The sequence below is a fragment of the Schistocerca serialis genome, chromosome 5 (assembly GCF_023864345.2).
Source record: "Schistocerca serialis cubense isolate TAMUIC-IGC-003099 chromosome 5, iqSchSeri2.2, whole genome shotgun sequence".
In the NCBI taxonomy this organism is placed as follows: Eukaryota; Metazoa; Arthropoda; class Insecta; order Orthoptera; family Acrididae; genus Schistocerca; species Schistocerca serialis.
In genome coordinates this window covers 128,519,950-128,536,265 of record NC_064642.1, presented here as the reverse complement: position 1 = coordinate 128,536,265, position 16,316 = coordinate 128,519,950, and the positions used below count along the sequence as shown (strand labels likewise).

The following is a 16,316-nucleotide window of genomic DNA, read 5'->3' as shown; positions in this document are numbered from 1 at the left end:
CCATGCGAATCAAACACGCCAACAAGAACTACACCCTCATCAACGTACATGCCCCCACGAACGCAGACAACAAGGACAAACCAGAAGAAACAGACAAATTCTGGGACAAACTCGAAACCACCCTGGCAAAAATACCCCAAGACAACGCGAAAATTCTACTAGGCGATTTCAACGCACAAATCGGCAGAGAAAAACGCTACAGAAAAACAGTAGGAAATTTCCCTGCACACAAATTCACCAACAAAAACGGCACCAGACTGATCGAACTCTGCCAGCAAAACAACCTCAAAATCATGTCAACCTCCCTGATGAAAAAGCCCAAGAAACAAAAGACGTGGCGATCACCAGTCCACTCACTAGGCGAATTCCAGATAGATCACGTGGCAATCTCCTATGAATACCAGAAAGAAATCCACGACGTCCAAGTGAGAAAAGGCGCCAACATAGATTCGGACCACTACCTAACAAGAATCAAAATCAAACTCACACCAAGAAGACAACACAAAAAGAAATTGACCTCACCGAAATTTGATACAAGAAAGATCAGAGAATCGAACATCACAGAACACTGGGAAAAACAAGAGGCGAAAGATTGGACCAGCTTTAAACAAAAAATTGTGAACACAGCCAAAGAACTGATCCCGCTGACTAGAAAACCCAGGCACCCTTGGTGGAACACTACCTGCGAAATCGCCCTACAAAATCGATGAACAGCTTTCACAAACTACAACAGCAACAAAACACAAGAAACACAGGACAACTTCTATGAAATTCGAAGACAAACATCGAAAACAATAAGACAAGAGAAACGCAAATACATAAACGATCAGCTAAACTCCATCGAAGAAGACTTCAGAAATTTCAACACACGGGATTTCTACAGGACGTTCGCCAACCAAGTCAAAGGATACTCACCACAGAACCTCTGCTTCAGAAAAGAAGACGAAAAACTGGCACTTACCAACAAAGAAAACTGTGAAGAGCTCGCGAAGTACTTTTCAAAATTACTAAATTGCCCGGAACCTAACTCAACCTTCGAACCCCGAGAACCGGCCAACGCACCGGAAGACTCACCATCACCAACAAAAGAAGAAATCCTCCACTGCATAAAGAAACTGAAAAACAGCAAGGCAGCCGGTGAAGACGGAATAACGGCACAACTGCTGAAGAACCTAGGACCAAACTCGCTAAACGAAATCACAAAAATCATACAGGACACCTGGACAACCGAAATCATACCTGACGACTGGAAGACCGCACTCATTCACCCGCTACACAAGAAAGGTGACAGGTCAGACACAAACAATTATAGAGGAATTTCCCTGCTACCGGTCATCTACAAAATTCTATCAACCTGCCTTCTCACCAGAACGCAAGGACAACTGGAACCCGCCATCTCGGAATACCAAGCGGGTTTCAGACCCAACAGAGCCTGCCCCGAACAAATCTTCAACCTGAAATCCATCATAAAATCCCACATGACAAGCCCCAAAAAAATCATCTGCACTTTCGCCGACTTCAAAAAGGCTTACGACTCGATCGACAGAAAGTCCCTCATCCAAATCCTCAGAGAAAAAGGCCTAGACCAAAAGACCCGAAGACTAATCGAACAGACACTAACCAATACAAAATCCAAAGTCAAATTCATGGGCGAAATCTCGGACCCCTTTGAAATCCACACTGGCCTAAGACAAGGAGATGGACTATCCCCGCTATTGTTCAACATCGTCCTGGACAAAGTAATGAGCGAATGGGAAGCTGAAGTCAGGAGACAAAACACCTGGAGACCAGTCATATTAGGAAGGAAAAGACTGGAAATCCCTTACCTAGCATTCGCAGACGACCTAGCGATACTGACCTATGACCCAACATCAGCAAAAACACAGATCGAAATCCTGAAAGAATGCGCCGAGAAAGTCGGTCTCTTTTGAAAAAACGCAAGTCCTAACAAGAGAAGGCGACGACATCACAACCAAGTACGGCAAAATTAAAGGGGTCACACACTTCAGATACCTAGGCGAAATCATCGAACCGACCGGAACAGAGAAACTGGCTTACGAAGACAGACAACAGAAGACACGGAAATCACTAGGCATGGTACGAAACGTCTACAACAAACAATGCATTTCCAGAAACACCAAGATCAGACACTATAACACAGTGATCAAACCCGCCGTACTGTATGCCAGCGAAACACTAGCACTCAACAGGAAAATCAAAATTGAAGAAATCAAAAAAGAAGAACGCAAAATCATGAGGAAAATTTTAGGAGGAAGACCCACACCAGATGGCTACAGACTACAGAAGAACTCAACAGTAGAAGCATATTCGAACATCGAGAACGATATGAGAAAAAGGCGCCTTAAATTCTACGGACATTTAGATAGACTCCCTGAAACAAGACTCACCAAGAAAATTCTAGAACACATCAAGACACTTAAAGTCTCGACGCCCTGGATGGAAGGAGTCCGAAAAAACCTACAAGCAATTGGCACCACAAACACCACAGACAGAAGCACCTTCCGAAAACACATAGACAATTGGGAAGTAAAGTCAGAAGCGCTAAAACAGCGGACCAAACAAGAATGGTCTGAGGAGAGAAAAGAGGCCCTCTCCAAGAGAATGAAGGAGTACTGGAAGGACAAGAAGAACAAGCCTTCAAAGTCATAAGCTTAACGATTTTCTTTTAGGGAAAATTCGCCAACAATAATAATAAAAATATATATATATATATATATATATATATATATATATATATATATATATATATATATATATATGGTTTACATGAATATAGTTTGTTTTATATTTTTCTTTATCGTGGTGTATTTCCTCGTGCATCTTTAAATGAAATTCCAGGTTTCAGAAACAATTTTGCGTAATAAATGTGGAGGTACGACTACACCCATAAATTGGGTTAGTTGCTAAAAACTGTAAGTGCTACAAGACCTCTCCTCATAGCTCACAGCTTGTCTGATGCAGTATCATTATCAGTTTTCGTCAAATGTGTTTGACGACCATGAGCAACCCAGAAAATCATTTCATGTTGATTGTTAAATAATTTTGGAAACTTGCTTCTGTAATAAAGCGTGGGTGAATTTCTTCCTTTGAAGAAGTCATTTCTATGCCGATGGCTCTCTCTCTCTCTCTCTCTCTCTCTCTCTCTCTCTCTCTCTCTCTCTCGCCTTGTCGGTTCTGAACACTAAGACCAATCCAAGTTTGTGCACGTTTGTTATTCCAAGTGATGTCGACCAATACAATGTCAACGAAAGTGAAGAAAACAACAAGCAGCCAGCGATATGAGCAAGGAGGTGCTGTGATGGCTGCGTATTGTTGGTCAGGATGTGCAAAGGCTGCCACCAAATTGCTCAGTCGGTAGTTCAGCCAGCCGATAAATCGCCGCCGCTCTCCGTGGCGATAGAAAGTGAAGTCAAAATTCTGAAAAGCCTCCGTGCGGTACCCAACCATATCAAAATTAATTAAGGCTGGAGTTGCCTTAAGTTTCTTGAAACGAATGAAATTTTTCTATCCACGTACCGTTTCAAACTTATCAAGTCTCATCTGGAAAACTATTGACCTCAGTCTTTTTTTTCCCTTGATGACCAAAATATCTTGTTCGGCAGGGGATCTTCCCAAAGTTTTGTATCACTTTGCGTTTACCAAGCGTCGGAATATGTCTTTTTTTTCTCGTTACAAGTATAAAGCAACCACTACAAAAGTCACGAAAAAATCTGGTAAAGCTCTCTATAGCATGGAAAAAAATCTGTTCTTAATTTGAACCCTCCTCTACTACGGAGGGTCGTATGCGACCCAGTTCAAAGTTATATTTCGCGCCGTGGATAACCTAGAGGGCGCTCCATGCTGTCGTCCAAGGCCACCTACTCGTCAGTCGTGGGAAAGCCGTTGACCCGATCACATCGATAAGCTACGTACACTTCTTCACTTATCCCCCCTTTTGGTCCGATCTGACCCAACCGTAGTATATGTGTGATCTCAATCACCGTAATAGAGGGGGGTTAATTAGCGCCAGTGTCATGCTTTTCCCTTGAAATGGTAAAAGTTTCGCGTTCGGAAAACGCCGCTAACTGTGTTGATCTGTGCGCTGTTTTGATATGTTATTGGAAGTGCGATGTAACGTCTTTGCCTGTTGCTAAGCTTCCGCCTACCTCACGTCTCACAAGGGGGCATTCGTGCTCTGTGGTGTGTGCATTTAACGGCGGTCCTCGTGGCCTCGCGCTCAGTCGTCGACTATCGATAGCTGGATGATGGCCATCCAAAGTTAACTGCTGGCAGTTAAACTGGGCACGGACGCTACAAGCTACTTCCAAAACTAAATATCATTTGAGCGAGTCGATGTTGTTAATCTATCAATTTACACGTCCGAGAACGGCGTTACTCGAATTTGGTGGAAGGTGGCCATAGAGATGGTGTGTTGTTTGTGTCTACAGAAGTCACAGGCAAAGTGCAATTGCTTTGGCGTATGGACTTGTTTGGTGAGCTTCTTTATGTGTAAATTGTATGAGTTACTATTCAGAGCTATGGGCTATGCCGCATGATTCCTTATATTACGTGATTTGGTTTGAGTTAAGGTGTTTATCGGCAGGGATTACCTACATTGGTTATGCCACTGTTATTTCTGTCTATAAGGTATGGACCTGGTTCGTAATTTATGAATATTATTTGTTCTGCCTTTATGCAATTCATTTTGGTACCAATATTAGTTTTATGGGTTGCTGTTTTAAAGGAAGCCTTGGGGGCTTTCTTGTTTAAATTTTATTTGTACATTCTTTCATGAAACTATCCTGGTTAATCTCAATTTAAAATCAAGCTATGTAGATAGTTACCTGTTCTTTGGCTGCGATTTGAATTTTACTTAATTACTTATGAGCAGTCAGATAATATTTCTCTAGTCTACATTTCACACAGTTTTATAATCGTTCCTTGCCTGTTCTCATTTCTTACCTTTACAGGTCTTAACTGAACCGTTAATTGAATGTTTTTTAATGCTTGGCGTATATTTGTCGGAACATGGGTCAATTAAACAGTTTTTGTCTGTTTTAGTCGTAACTGGACTCATGCTGTGCTTGGTTGGATTTGCGTAATGGGAGAACTACTTGAGTGAGGTCAAGGTTTATAACACCCCATCATTTATAATTGCAGTTTAAAGTCCAAATACGAAATATTTATTGGTTATTGGCCTTTCCTTGCATTTATCTGCGCTTACTAATTTGTTAAAATAAATTTCTAACAACAGCTCGGAGCATTAATTTATTTGATAAAGCGTTGTGTTTCTTGGGCCTGGCACGTTACGGCTCCCAGCCCCTCTCTTGCTAAAGTTATTTCGAGTGTTGAAGCTGCTGGTGAATATTCCAGATTGTATGGTCGGGTTTCTAACTTCTCGTCCAGTGGTGCGGTAGGCACTTTCAGAGGGGCTCCTGGTTCCTTTGAGCATCGCCGACTGACGAAACGATTATCTGAATGAGTTCCACTGATTACAACGGCTAAATATGGCACGAACGTAAGCAATAGGCTACGGTAGAGATCAGTCTGTTACCATAGCCTTCATTTGTCTTCGTCAACTCACAACCAAATCATCACCTTTCAACCTGACCTAGACCTCAGGCTACGCTAAAGATCAGTCTATCACTGCAGCCAAATCGACCGATTTCAGCCGAACGCCAGTTGTACAGCATTCATTTTAGAGACTCACACTGACGGCTGGGATGTGGGAGAGCGACGCATATTCCGTGACGAGGGGTCTGATCGGCAGAGATAATCCATATCGAAGATAAAACTCAGCTATCGAACTGTCGTCTGTCAAAGATAAAAATTATCTATAGATTTTGTAAAATTACCGTCGATATACTGTTAAGAGTCATGGCTTCTGTTCTCTTAAAATTGTCCCAATGTTTATATACTTCAATGACTTCTCTGTGTAACCGTAGACAAAAGTTCCTCATTGTAGATAAAATTTTGGTTTCATAAAATTTCACTGCATCATTTCCTGACTGAAGAGCACGCTCTGTTACAGCTGATTATTCTGCGTTCCTCAATTTACAAAGGCGTCTGTATTCCTTTAGACAGGTATCGACTCATGAAACTCATTCACGCATCTCTGAAGAGATCTAAGGCATCTCTGGACTGAACATTAGGAACACACAAAAATTTCTTGGACGACGACCATACAACCCTGAAGATTTCCCAGTAACTAAGAGAACGGGTTGTGGAAGCCTATCATTGTATGATAAATGTGTTGAAGGTCAGTACCAACATTGCGCCGGGACTGCAAACCTTTCATCAAAATTAAAAATTTATTTATATCCGCTTATGATGTAACTGGGCCCAAAACGTATTAGGAACACTTCGATAACAGTGAGCATAGACCACTTCATTCATAAAAAAATTATAGCTTTGTGTAAACCAGTTTATATGTAAATGATATACATTGTGTAGTGCTGCTTTCATTCTATATGAACAGAATATTTTTTAAGTCAATTATCAAGAAACATAACTATGTAAAATTTATTTACAACAATGTTTTCAGAAAATTTTGTTACATGTATGGAAAAAAAGTATGTGTAACGGCAGTTTAAACACATTCATTGCCAGCGTGTAGACGTTTAGATTTTTTGCCTGCAGTCGTTAATCTCTTTGATATGTCTCGCTAGTCAGAAAGAGACGATTTAAAATCAGACATGTTTGTGCAATTTTAGGGGGTAGTTGGAACTTTGTAGCTCATGTGAGCAGATGGAACTTACATTACTGTGGAAGTTGAATGATTATTATGAACTAGTCGTTTGAATGTTTAAAGAAAGTACAGTAGCTACAATGGACGAATTTTTATTATTTAGTATTTAAAGTCATCCACCGAACTCTCGCGTTTTGGAAGGTTCCAGATTTCTTTGTACAAGAAAAACTCGGGACAGCAATTATGCCCCGAAGATGAAGACAATGGAGCCAACATACAACCAGCTAAGTAACAGATTCATAATTTATCAGTGTGGAAGCTTTACCTCAAAAGAGTTAAAGATCAAATGAAAGTAATAAATGTAATTTCAACCACCAAAATTTAATATTCAAGCACAGAAATTAAAATAGCAATATTACCAATGTTGTTTTTCTTGTTGTGGTCTTCTGTTCTGAGACTGGTTTGATGCATCTCTCCATGCTACTCTATCCTGAGCAAGCTTCTTCATCTCCCAGTACCTACTGCAACCTAAATCCTTCTGAATCTGCTTGGTGTATTCATCTCTTGGTCTCCCTCTACGATTTTTACCCTTCACGCTGCCCTCCAATACTAAATTGGTGATCCCTTGATGCCTCAGAACATGTCCTACCAACCGATCCCTTCTTCTAGTCAAGTTGTGCCACAAACTTCTCTTCTCGCCAATCCTATTCAATATCTCCTCATTAGTTATGTGATCTACCCATCTAATCTTCAGCATTCTTCTGTAGCGCCACATTTCGAAAGCTTATATTCTCTTCTTGTTTAAACTATTTATCGTCCATGTTTCACTTCCATACATGGCTACACTCCATACAAATACTTTCAGAAACGACTTCCTGACACTTAAATGAATACTCGATGTTAACAAATTTCTCTTCTTCAGAAACGCTTTCCTTGCCATTGCCAGTCTACATTTTATATCCTCTCTACTTCGAACGTCATCAGTTATTTTGCTCACCAAATAGCAAAACTCCTTTACAACTTTAAGTGTCTAATTTCCTAATCTAATTCCCTCAGAATCACCCGACTTAATTCGACTACATACCATTATCCTCTTTTTGCTTTTGTTGATGTTCATCTTATACCCTCCTTTCAAGACAATGTCCATTCCGTTCAACTGCTCTTGCAAGTCCTTTGCTGTCTCTGACAGAATTACAGTGTCATCGGCGAACCTCAAAGTTTTTATTTCTTCTCCATGGATTTTAATACCTACTCCGAATTTTTCTTTTGTTTCCTTTACTGCTTGCTCAATATACAGATTGAATAACATCGGGGAGAGGCTACAACCCTGTCTGACTCCCTTCCCAACCACTGCTTCTCTTTCATGCCCCTCGACTCTTATAACTGTCATCTGGTTCCTGTACCAATACGATTTGATAAAACGGTGGTTGACTTCCTTCAAGTTTAAGCAAAATGAGGAATATCAATAAAAACTGATAGGTCATTGGAGATGTGATCATGATTTATAGATGATGTGACACGCTACAGAGATATATGAACAGATCCTGACAAAACTTTTACAGCCTCAGTGGAGTCGTGGCTTTAGCGCCCCCTCGCGGCGGACTCACCTGGTGGTCGGCGGCGTCCTGGTAGGAGCGCGCGTAGTGGTCGAGCTCTGCCTGCGTCAGCTGCGGCTTGTCTCGCTCCGGCGGGCTGGGGGCGTTGTAGTCGCAGTCCGGTTCACGGTCGCGGTCGCGCTCCACGCGCGGCAGGAACGTCTCTGGGGGGATCTTCTCGCAGCGCTCCATCACCGTCTTCAGCTGCGGGCACACCAGCCGGCCACTCACTCCCCTGTACACTGTGCTTACGCGACTTTCTGCTCAAATTCCACTAATCGTAGTAGGTACCTCCAACCACAAAGAGAGAACATCAATGACGTCAATTACCATATGACTTCCGAGTGTAGAGTTCTAACATACTACAATGAAGAGCTAAAGAAACTGGTACATCTACCTAATATCTTGTAGGGTCCCCGCGAGCACGCAGAAGTGCCGCAACACGACGTGGCATGGACTCGATTAACTTCTGAAGTAGTGCTGGAGGTAATTGACACCTAAATCCGTAAGAGTACGACGGGGTGGAGATCTCTTCTGAACAGCACGTTGCGAGGCATCCCAGATATGCTCAATAATGTTCCATATCTGGGGAGTTTGGTCCCCAGCAGAAGTGTTTAGACTCAGTGGAGTGTTCCTGGAGCCACTCGGTACCAATTCTGGACGTGTTGGGTGTCGCAATGGCCTGCTGGAATTGCCCAAGTCTGTCGGAATGCGCAATGGACGTGAATGGATGCAGCTCATCAGACAGCATGCTTACGTACGTGTCACCGGTCAGAGACTTAGCTAGACGTTTCAGGGGCCCCATATCACTCCAACTGCACACGTCCCACACCGTTACAGAGCCTCCACCAGCTTGAACAGTCCTTTGCTGAAATGCAGGATCCGTGAATTCATGAGGATGTCTCCATACCCGTGCACGCCCATCCGCTCGATACAATTTGAAAGTAGACTCGTCCGACCAGACAACATTGTAAGTGTACTGTCGTACCGCTGGTTTAGTTGTGGAGTATCTTTACGGGCAACCGCGCCTAGAGAGTCGAGAGTCGAGCACGGGACACAAAACTGTTATGTTGTCATCTGAACGGGGCCACAAGTTAGATGGGCGTAGGCGGCCTTATGCAGATGTTCAACAAGACGTATCGGTAGAGTGTCGCTGTTTTCAACAGTGATCAGTGGAACAGACCCACACCTGTAGACCAGGTTCTGGACGTCAAGATCGACGGATTCTGCGAGCTGCGGCGACCGACGGAACATCATTCAGGCGAAATCCGGGCACCGTGTTGAACCGGCTGTGTGATCAGGGACAACTGAGAACCGTCTTCTTGCAGCAGGATTAAGATCACGTGTGCGTCCGGCCAGGCTACCGCTGACACCACGACACTGCCACGCACGGCTACTCTGGTGTCGTGAAAGAGCTGACTGGAGAGAGGAATTGATCTCTGTTGTCTTCACTGATGAGAACAGTTTCTGCCTGTGTGGGAGTGGTGGACATAAGTCTGTATGGCGTGACCTGGTGAGCTGCCTGTTCCATTCGCCGACCACACACAGGTCCTATCACAGATTTCATGCTGTGTGTGTGTGGGGGGGGGGGGGGCATAAGTTAAAATTCGCGGTCATATTTGGTGTTTCTGCAGAGTAAAGTAACCATTACCCACTACATTTCACAGGCCTGATTATCTCCGCGCACTGTCATTTCTTCGATAGGAGGGTGACGCGCTTTTTCAGCAGGACAATTCACGTCTACTTACGGCTGCTGCGACGCAACTTGCTCTTTGTGGTGTAGAACAACTACCTGTCCAGCAAAATCACCAGATCTTTCGCCAACTGAACACTTATGGGACATGATGGAGGGGCAACTTACTCATTCTCCAGAGCTTGCAAGAACCATTACCGAATTGCAACAAAAGGTGCAATATGCTTGACAGCCTGTCACAGGAGCTGTTCGGCAACTTTGTGATCGTTTGCATGCGAGAATACACTCCTGCGTTGTCGCTGGAGGGGGAGGTGTGGGGTACACTATGTACCGGGTGATCAAAACGTCAGTATAAATTTGAAAACTTCATAAACCACAGAATAATGTAGATAGAGAGGTAAAAATTGACACAAATGCTTGGAATGATATGCGGTTTTATTAGAACAAAAAAAAGTTCACAAAATGTCTCACAGATGGCGCTGGACAGCAAAACTGCTACCGTGACGGGTGAGAGGTACGCCGATATGTTACAGAATCGCATCATCCCCAGCCTGGCTGATAAACACCTGCTGGAACGTACGATGTTTATGCAGGATGGCGCTCCACCCCATATTGCTAGACTCGTGAAAGATCTCTTGCGCGCGTCGTTTGCTGATGATCGTGTGCTCAGCCGCCACTTTCGTCATGCTTGGCCTCCCAAGTCCCCAAACCTCAGTCCGGGCGATTATTGGCTTTGGGGTTACCTGAAGTCGCAAGTGTATCGTGATCGACCAACATCTTTAGGGATGCTGAAAGACAACATCCGGCGCCAATGCCTCACCATAACTCCGGACATGATTCCTCGACTACAGCTGTTGTTGAGGTATGATGGTGGACATATTGAGCATTTCCTGTAAAGAACATCATCTTTGCTTTGTCTTACTTTGTTATGCTATTTATTGCTATTCTGATCAGATGAAGCGCCATCTGTCGGACATTTTTTGAAATTTTGTATTTTTTTGGTTCTAATAAAACCCCATGTCATTCCAAGCATGTGTGTCAATTTGTACCTCTCTATCTACATTATTCCGTGATTTATTCAGTTTTCAAATTTATACTGACTTTTTGATCACCCGGTATTAATGCGTCTTTCTGGACACCCCTTGCTGTGGCACGTGTGCTTCATTTGGTCTGAATTTGCTGTCATATGGTCCTACAATGATGAACTTGCCACCTCACGTTTAAACAAAGTAACCTTGTCCTTGAGGGTGTTACTTTCTTTTTTGACAGTGTAGATTCTACACACTAACTAGAATAATTGGTATCCACTTCTCCTGTCGATTTTATAAATTCCGAAGGAATGTTGTCTACCACTTGCGCCTTGTTTGATCGCAAGTCCTCCAAAGTATTTTCAGATTCCAATCGTAATACTAGATTTCCTATATCTTGAAACCCAGTGCCTACTTCTTCTCGTACCACGTTACCAGATAGTTACAAATTTAAGAAGTTAATCGAAACACAAAGACAGAAAAAGGGAACTTAAATTTGTTAGCTGGCAAACTTTGTGCCACTATCGCTTCGCAATTTACGTGCAACTTCTTGCACTGACGTTTCTAAACTATTTTCAGAGACCGACTTGAGTTTCACTTGCACGTGTCTCACTGTACCATCTCAGTATGACACTGCCCAGGCCTCTGCTTGCAGCTGGAGTGAGGCTCCCGACACAGAAATAGAGCCTCATCAGGGAACAGCTCCCACTATCTGGCTGCCCCTCCAGCTTCATTTACGCATTCCTCGGCTGATTAGGGACGCAACAACAAGAGTCCCACTGATAACCAACACCGCCGCGGGTATTTCCTCTCCCACTGCGGCCACCTGGCATTTGTCGAATAGTCCCGAAAATGTCTCATCGGAACATCATTGGCGTTCATTTAACTTTTGGTTTTTCAACAATAACAGTTTCTTCCACGTGGGAAATATTTAAAAAATTTCCTTTCAAAGAACTGGTCTTGGAACACCCGTCACCGTCTTCGTGAACTAATGAGAGCACTGAAAAGATTTTGGACGTCAGAACCTCACATGTTTCGTCAGCAAACTCTGTAGTCGCTTTCAAGTGGTTTGCAGACGGTTGCACTTAGAAAGCTGCAACTGCAGCGCTTTCAAAACTGTTGAACAGTCTGTCTGGAGTACCGGTTTAGCCAAAAGGGTTTCACGAAAACAACATCGCCTTCCTTCCAGCAGATCCCCGAGTCCTGCGCATCCCTGTTGCACTGCCTTCCTTCGCTTGGCCGATACTAGTTTTTTACGATCAAATGATCGCGTCTCCGATCTGGTTTGACCCCTGTTGCCAAACCTCTTCGATGAACTGAAAACACTTTAACAAAATCAGGTCGTTTCCCTAGGGGAAAAAGTTGTGCACTGCGACTGTATTCATTTCAAATAATAAAGGGTACAGCACTTAGTCTCAAAAATAATGTTTATTGCACATTTAGGTTTCGGTCACCGTGTGACCATCTTCAGTGTTAAAAACGTGTGAAAAATCAGTTACAATAAGGTAACATGCATGCCTTATGAAATCTACAGTTGCATAAGCTCTAATGTAAGTCAGTTATAAAACAGATACCTCTAAATGTAAGTCACAATGTTAAAAACACATGTATGTGCACACAGTCCCAAATGGACTATTCATGTCAAACATTGGGTTCACACTGAGACCGCTAATTACGATTACAACACAGTGTAAGTCATACCAATCCACAACGCCCGCCTTACATGTATCGTGCACTGACATTATGTATTAACTTTATGTTAACTTCACAATTCGTATGTTTTATCATTTTATTTACTACTTTATATCTTTTAAAATTTTATGTGCATAAATAAGGTGGTTGTAACCGAAACTAGTGACTAATGTTTCACAGTTACACATAGTGGTAACTGTGTTAACTATCCAGGAGTGTCAATTATTGCTTCAAGTTTTACAATCGAACGTAATTTAAAAAATATATTCCTCCCAGATCGCATATTAGTACAAAGGGTTTTGAGACAAATGTAATGTATTTTCCACATTATTACATGACGTACTTGACAGTTTATTAGTTTTAACAACAAACTGCGTAAATTATAATGGATCTGTATCTGAAATTCATATGCGAGGACATTTTAAAGCACAAAGATTCCTGGTCTTTCGTCATACTGTTGATGATACGACTATTTGCACCAGCACTCTTGTCTATTCCAATTTCTTTAACTCAACTTAGTATGTAACAATGCTTTGATGCCGGCCGCTGCGGCCGAGCGGTTCTAGGCGCTTCACTCTGGAACCGCGGGAGCGCTACGGTCGCAGGTTCGAATCCTGCCTCGGGCATGGATGTGTGTGATGTCCTTAGGTTGGTTAGGTTTAAGTAGTTCTAAGTTCTAGGGGACTGATGACCTCAGATGTTAAGTCCCATAGTGCTCAGAGCCATTTGAACCATACCCTGTCTGCGAAGTTTCCATGACGCGACTGTTGTGTGTCGAGCAAGAGATATACAGCAAATACTGTGAGAGGCTACCACCACAGAGGCACAATCGCTCCCCTGCAACAGCCTCCAGACGGCATTCACAAACCCTGAACTCTTCCTGCTTCTGCGCCACTTCCTCCAGCGCATCGTGTACGTCCCCCAATAGTGTGGACAGCGAATAGCGAACGTTCTCAACGAGTGACTACTTCGCTTCCGCCTTGTACGGGCGGACAGGGAAACCGACAGGCACCAAAACACGACCCGTCGTGCACACGCTGACAGTTCCGCAGCAGTACCGTTCAGTGTCTGGTGCCAGCTCAGTACGGTACTCTGAAGACTACCTTCCGACTTGTTAGTCGACATTTATGGAGGATTACGACCAGTAACTGAGTGCCCGCGCAGTTATAATCAGCTGTACGGAGTGGCCGCGCGGTTTGAGGCGCCATGTCACGGACTGCGCGGCCCCTCCCACCGGAGGTTAGAGTCCTCCCTCAGGCATGGGTGCGCGTGTGTTGTTCTTAGCATAAGTTAGGTTAAGTAGTGTGTAAATCTAGGGCCCGATGGTCTAAGCAGTTTGGTCCCTTAGGAGTTCACACACATCTGAACATTTTTTTTTGAGCAGTTAAAATCAGTTATAGTGACTATATATAGACGGGCAAGATACAAGAAACTTATTTAGATTTCGCTGTATTAGGTTTCGGAAATCAAGTGCAACACATCAAGTTGCACCAAAGTACCATATTGTAATATACTCTTAAAATGTTATATATTATTTCTTATTGTGCTACCACATGTTTGTTATACTGTCGCACTAACGCAAAAGTGTTTATTTGCAAGTGTGTAGCTCAGCCAACTTTATGGAGCCGTAGCAGGGAAAACTTTTTCTGATACAGTGAGTGTTTGGGCTGAACTACACTCCTGGAAATTGAAATAAGAACACCGTGAATTCATTGTCCCAGGAAGGGGAAACTTTATTGACACATTCCTGGGGTCAGATACATCACATGATCACACTGACAGAACCACAGGCACATAGACACAGGCAACAGAGCATGCACAATGTCGGCACTAGTACAGTGTATATCCACCTTTCGCAGCAATGCAGGCTGCTATTCTCCCATGGAGACGATCGTAGAGATGCTGGATGTAGTCCTGTGGAACGGCTTGCCATGCCATTTCCACCTGGCGCCTCAGTTGGACCAGCGTTCGTGCTGGACGTGCAGACCGCGTGAGACGACGCTTCATCCAGTCCCAAACATGCTCAATGGGGGACAGATCCGGAGATCTTGCTGGCCAGGGTAGTTGACTTACACCTTCTAGAGCACGTTGGGTGGCACGGGATACATGCGGACGTGCATTGTCCTGTTGGAACAGCAAGTTCCCTTGCCGGTCTAGGAATGGTAGAACGATGGGTTCGATGACGGTTTGGATGTACCGTGCACTATTCAGTGTCCCCTCGACGATCACCAGTGGTGTACGGCCAGTGTAGGAGATCGCTCCCCACACCATGATGCCGGGTGTTGGCCCTGTGTGCCTCGGTCGTATGCAGTCCTGATTGTGGCGCTCACCTGCACGGCGCCAAACACGCATACGACCATCATTGGCACCAAGGCAGAAGCGACTCTCATCGCTGAAGACGACACGTCTCCATTCGTCCCTCCATTCACGCCTGTCGCGACACCACTGGAGGCGGGCTGCACGATGTTGGGGCGTGAGCGGAAGACGGCCTAACGGTGTGCGGGACCGTAGCCCAGCTTCATGGAGACGGTTGCGAATGGTCCTCGCCGATACCCCAGGAGCAACAGTGTCCCTAATTTGCTGGGAAGTGGCGGTGCGGTCCCCTACGGCACTGCGTAGAATCCTACGGTTTTGGCGTGCATCCGTGCGTCGCTGCGCTCCGGTCCCAGGTCGACGGGCACGTGCACCTTCCGCCGACCACTGGCGACAACATCGATGTACTGTGGAGACCTCACGCCCCACGTGTTGAGCAATTCGGCGGTACGTCCACCCGGCCTCCCGCATGCCCACTATACGCCCTCGCTCAAAGTCCGTCAACTGCACATACGGTTCACGTCCACGCTGTCGCGGCATGCTACCAGTGTTAAAGACTGCGATGGAGCTCCGTATGCCACGGCAAACTGGCTGACACTGACGGCGGCGGTGCACAAATGCTGCGCAGCTAGCGCCATTCGACGGCCAACACCGCGGTTCCTGGTGTGTCCGCTCTGCCGTGAGTGTGATCATTGCTTGTACAGCCCTCTCGCAGTGTCCGGAGCAAGTATGGTGGGTCTGACACACCGGTGTCAATGTGTTCTTTTTTCCATTTCCAGGAGTGTATTAGTAGTATTCATTTACTGCATTCACAACAGTTATCTTCTAGCAAGGTAACGGAAGACGGTATGACGCCCATGCTGTGCTACTTCAACACAGAGTATTCGACTACTGCAATGAGCAGCACTTTCTCCAGATGTCTCACCTACATCGAACACCTGTCACTGGTTGGCATACCACCACTACGATTGACGAATTCTGGCGTATCGTTGAAGCAGGATGGAGTGACGTGCCCATTCCTGTCATCCAAGCTCAGTTCAACTCTATGACCAGACAGGTTAGAGCCACTGTTGTTGCCAGAAGTGGTAGCTCTGTATACTAAATTTAGCTCCGTAGTTTCTCTCAATCACCTAGAAATCGTACCTTCGTACTACAACATACACGCAGAAGTAAAATTTCTTTCGTTTTCCTTCCTGTTGTAGTACTTTTAACGGCCAGCACTGAAGATTGTAGACGCAAAAATCTTCAAAATGGTTCAAATGGCTCTGAGCACTATGGGACTCAACTGCTGTGGTCATCAGTCCCCT

General features: G+C 44.4%; 1 protein-coding gene across 1 annotated transcript in view; it reads right to left on the bottom strand.

Moving 5' to 3' along the window:
* The window catches only part of LOC126481792 (uncharacterized), a 327,057-nt gene that overhangs the window by 200,831 nt on the left and 109,910 nt on the right, over window positions 1-16,316 (bottom strand). Inside the window, exon 10 of the mRNA XM_050105747.1 lies at window positions 8,296-8,487. Coding sequence (XP_049961704.1) covers window positions 8,296-8,487 — 192 coding nt within the window. The remainder of the gene's footprint in view (window positions 1-8,295; window positions 8,488-16,316) is intronic.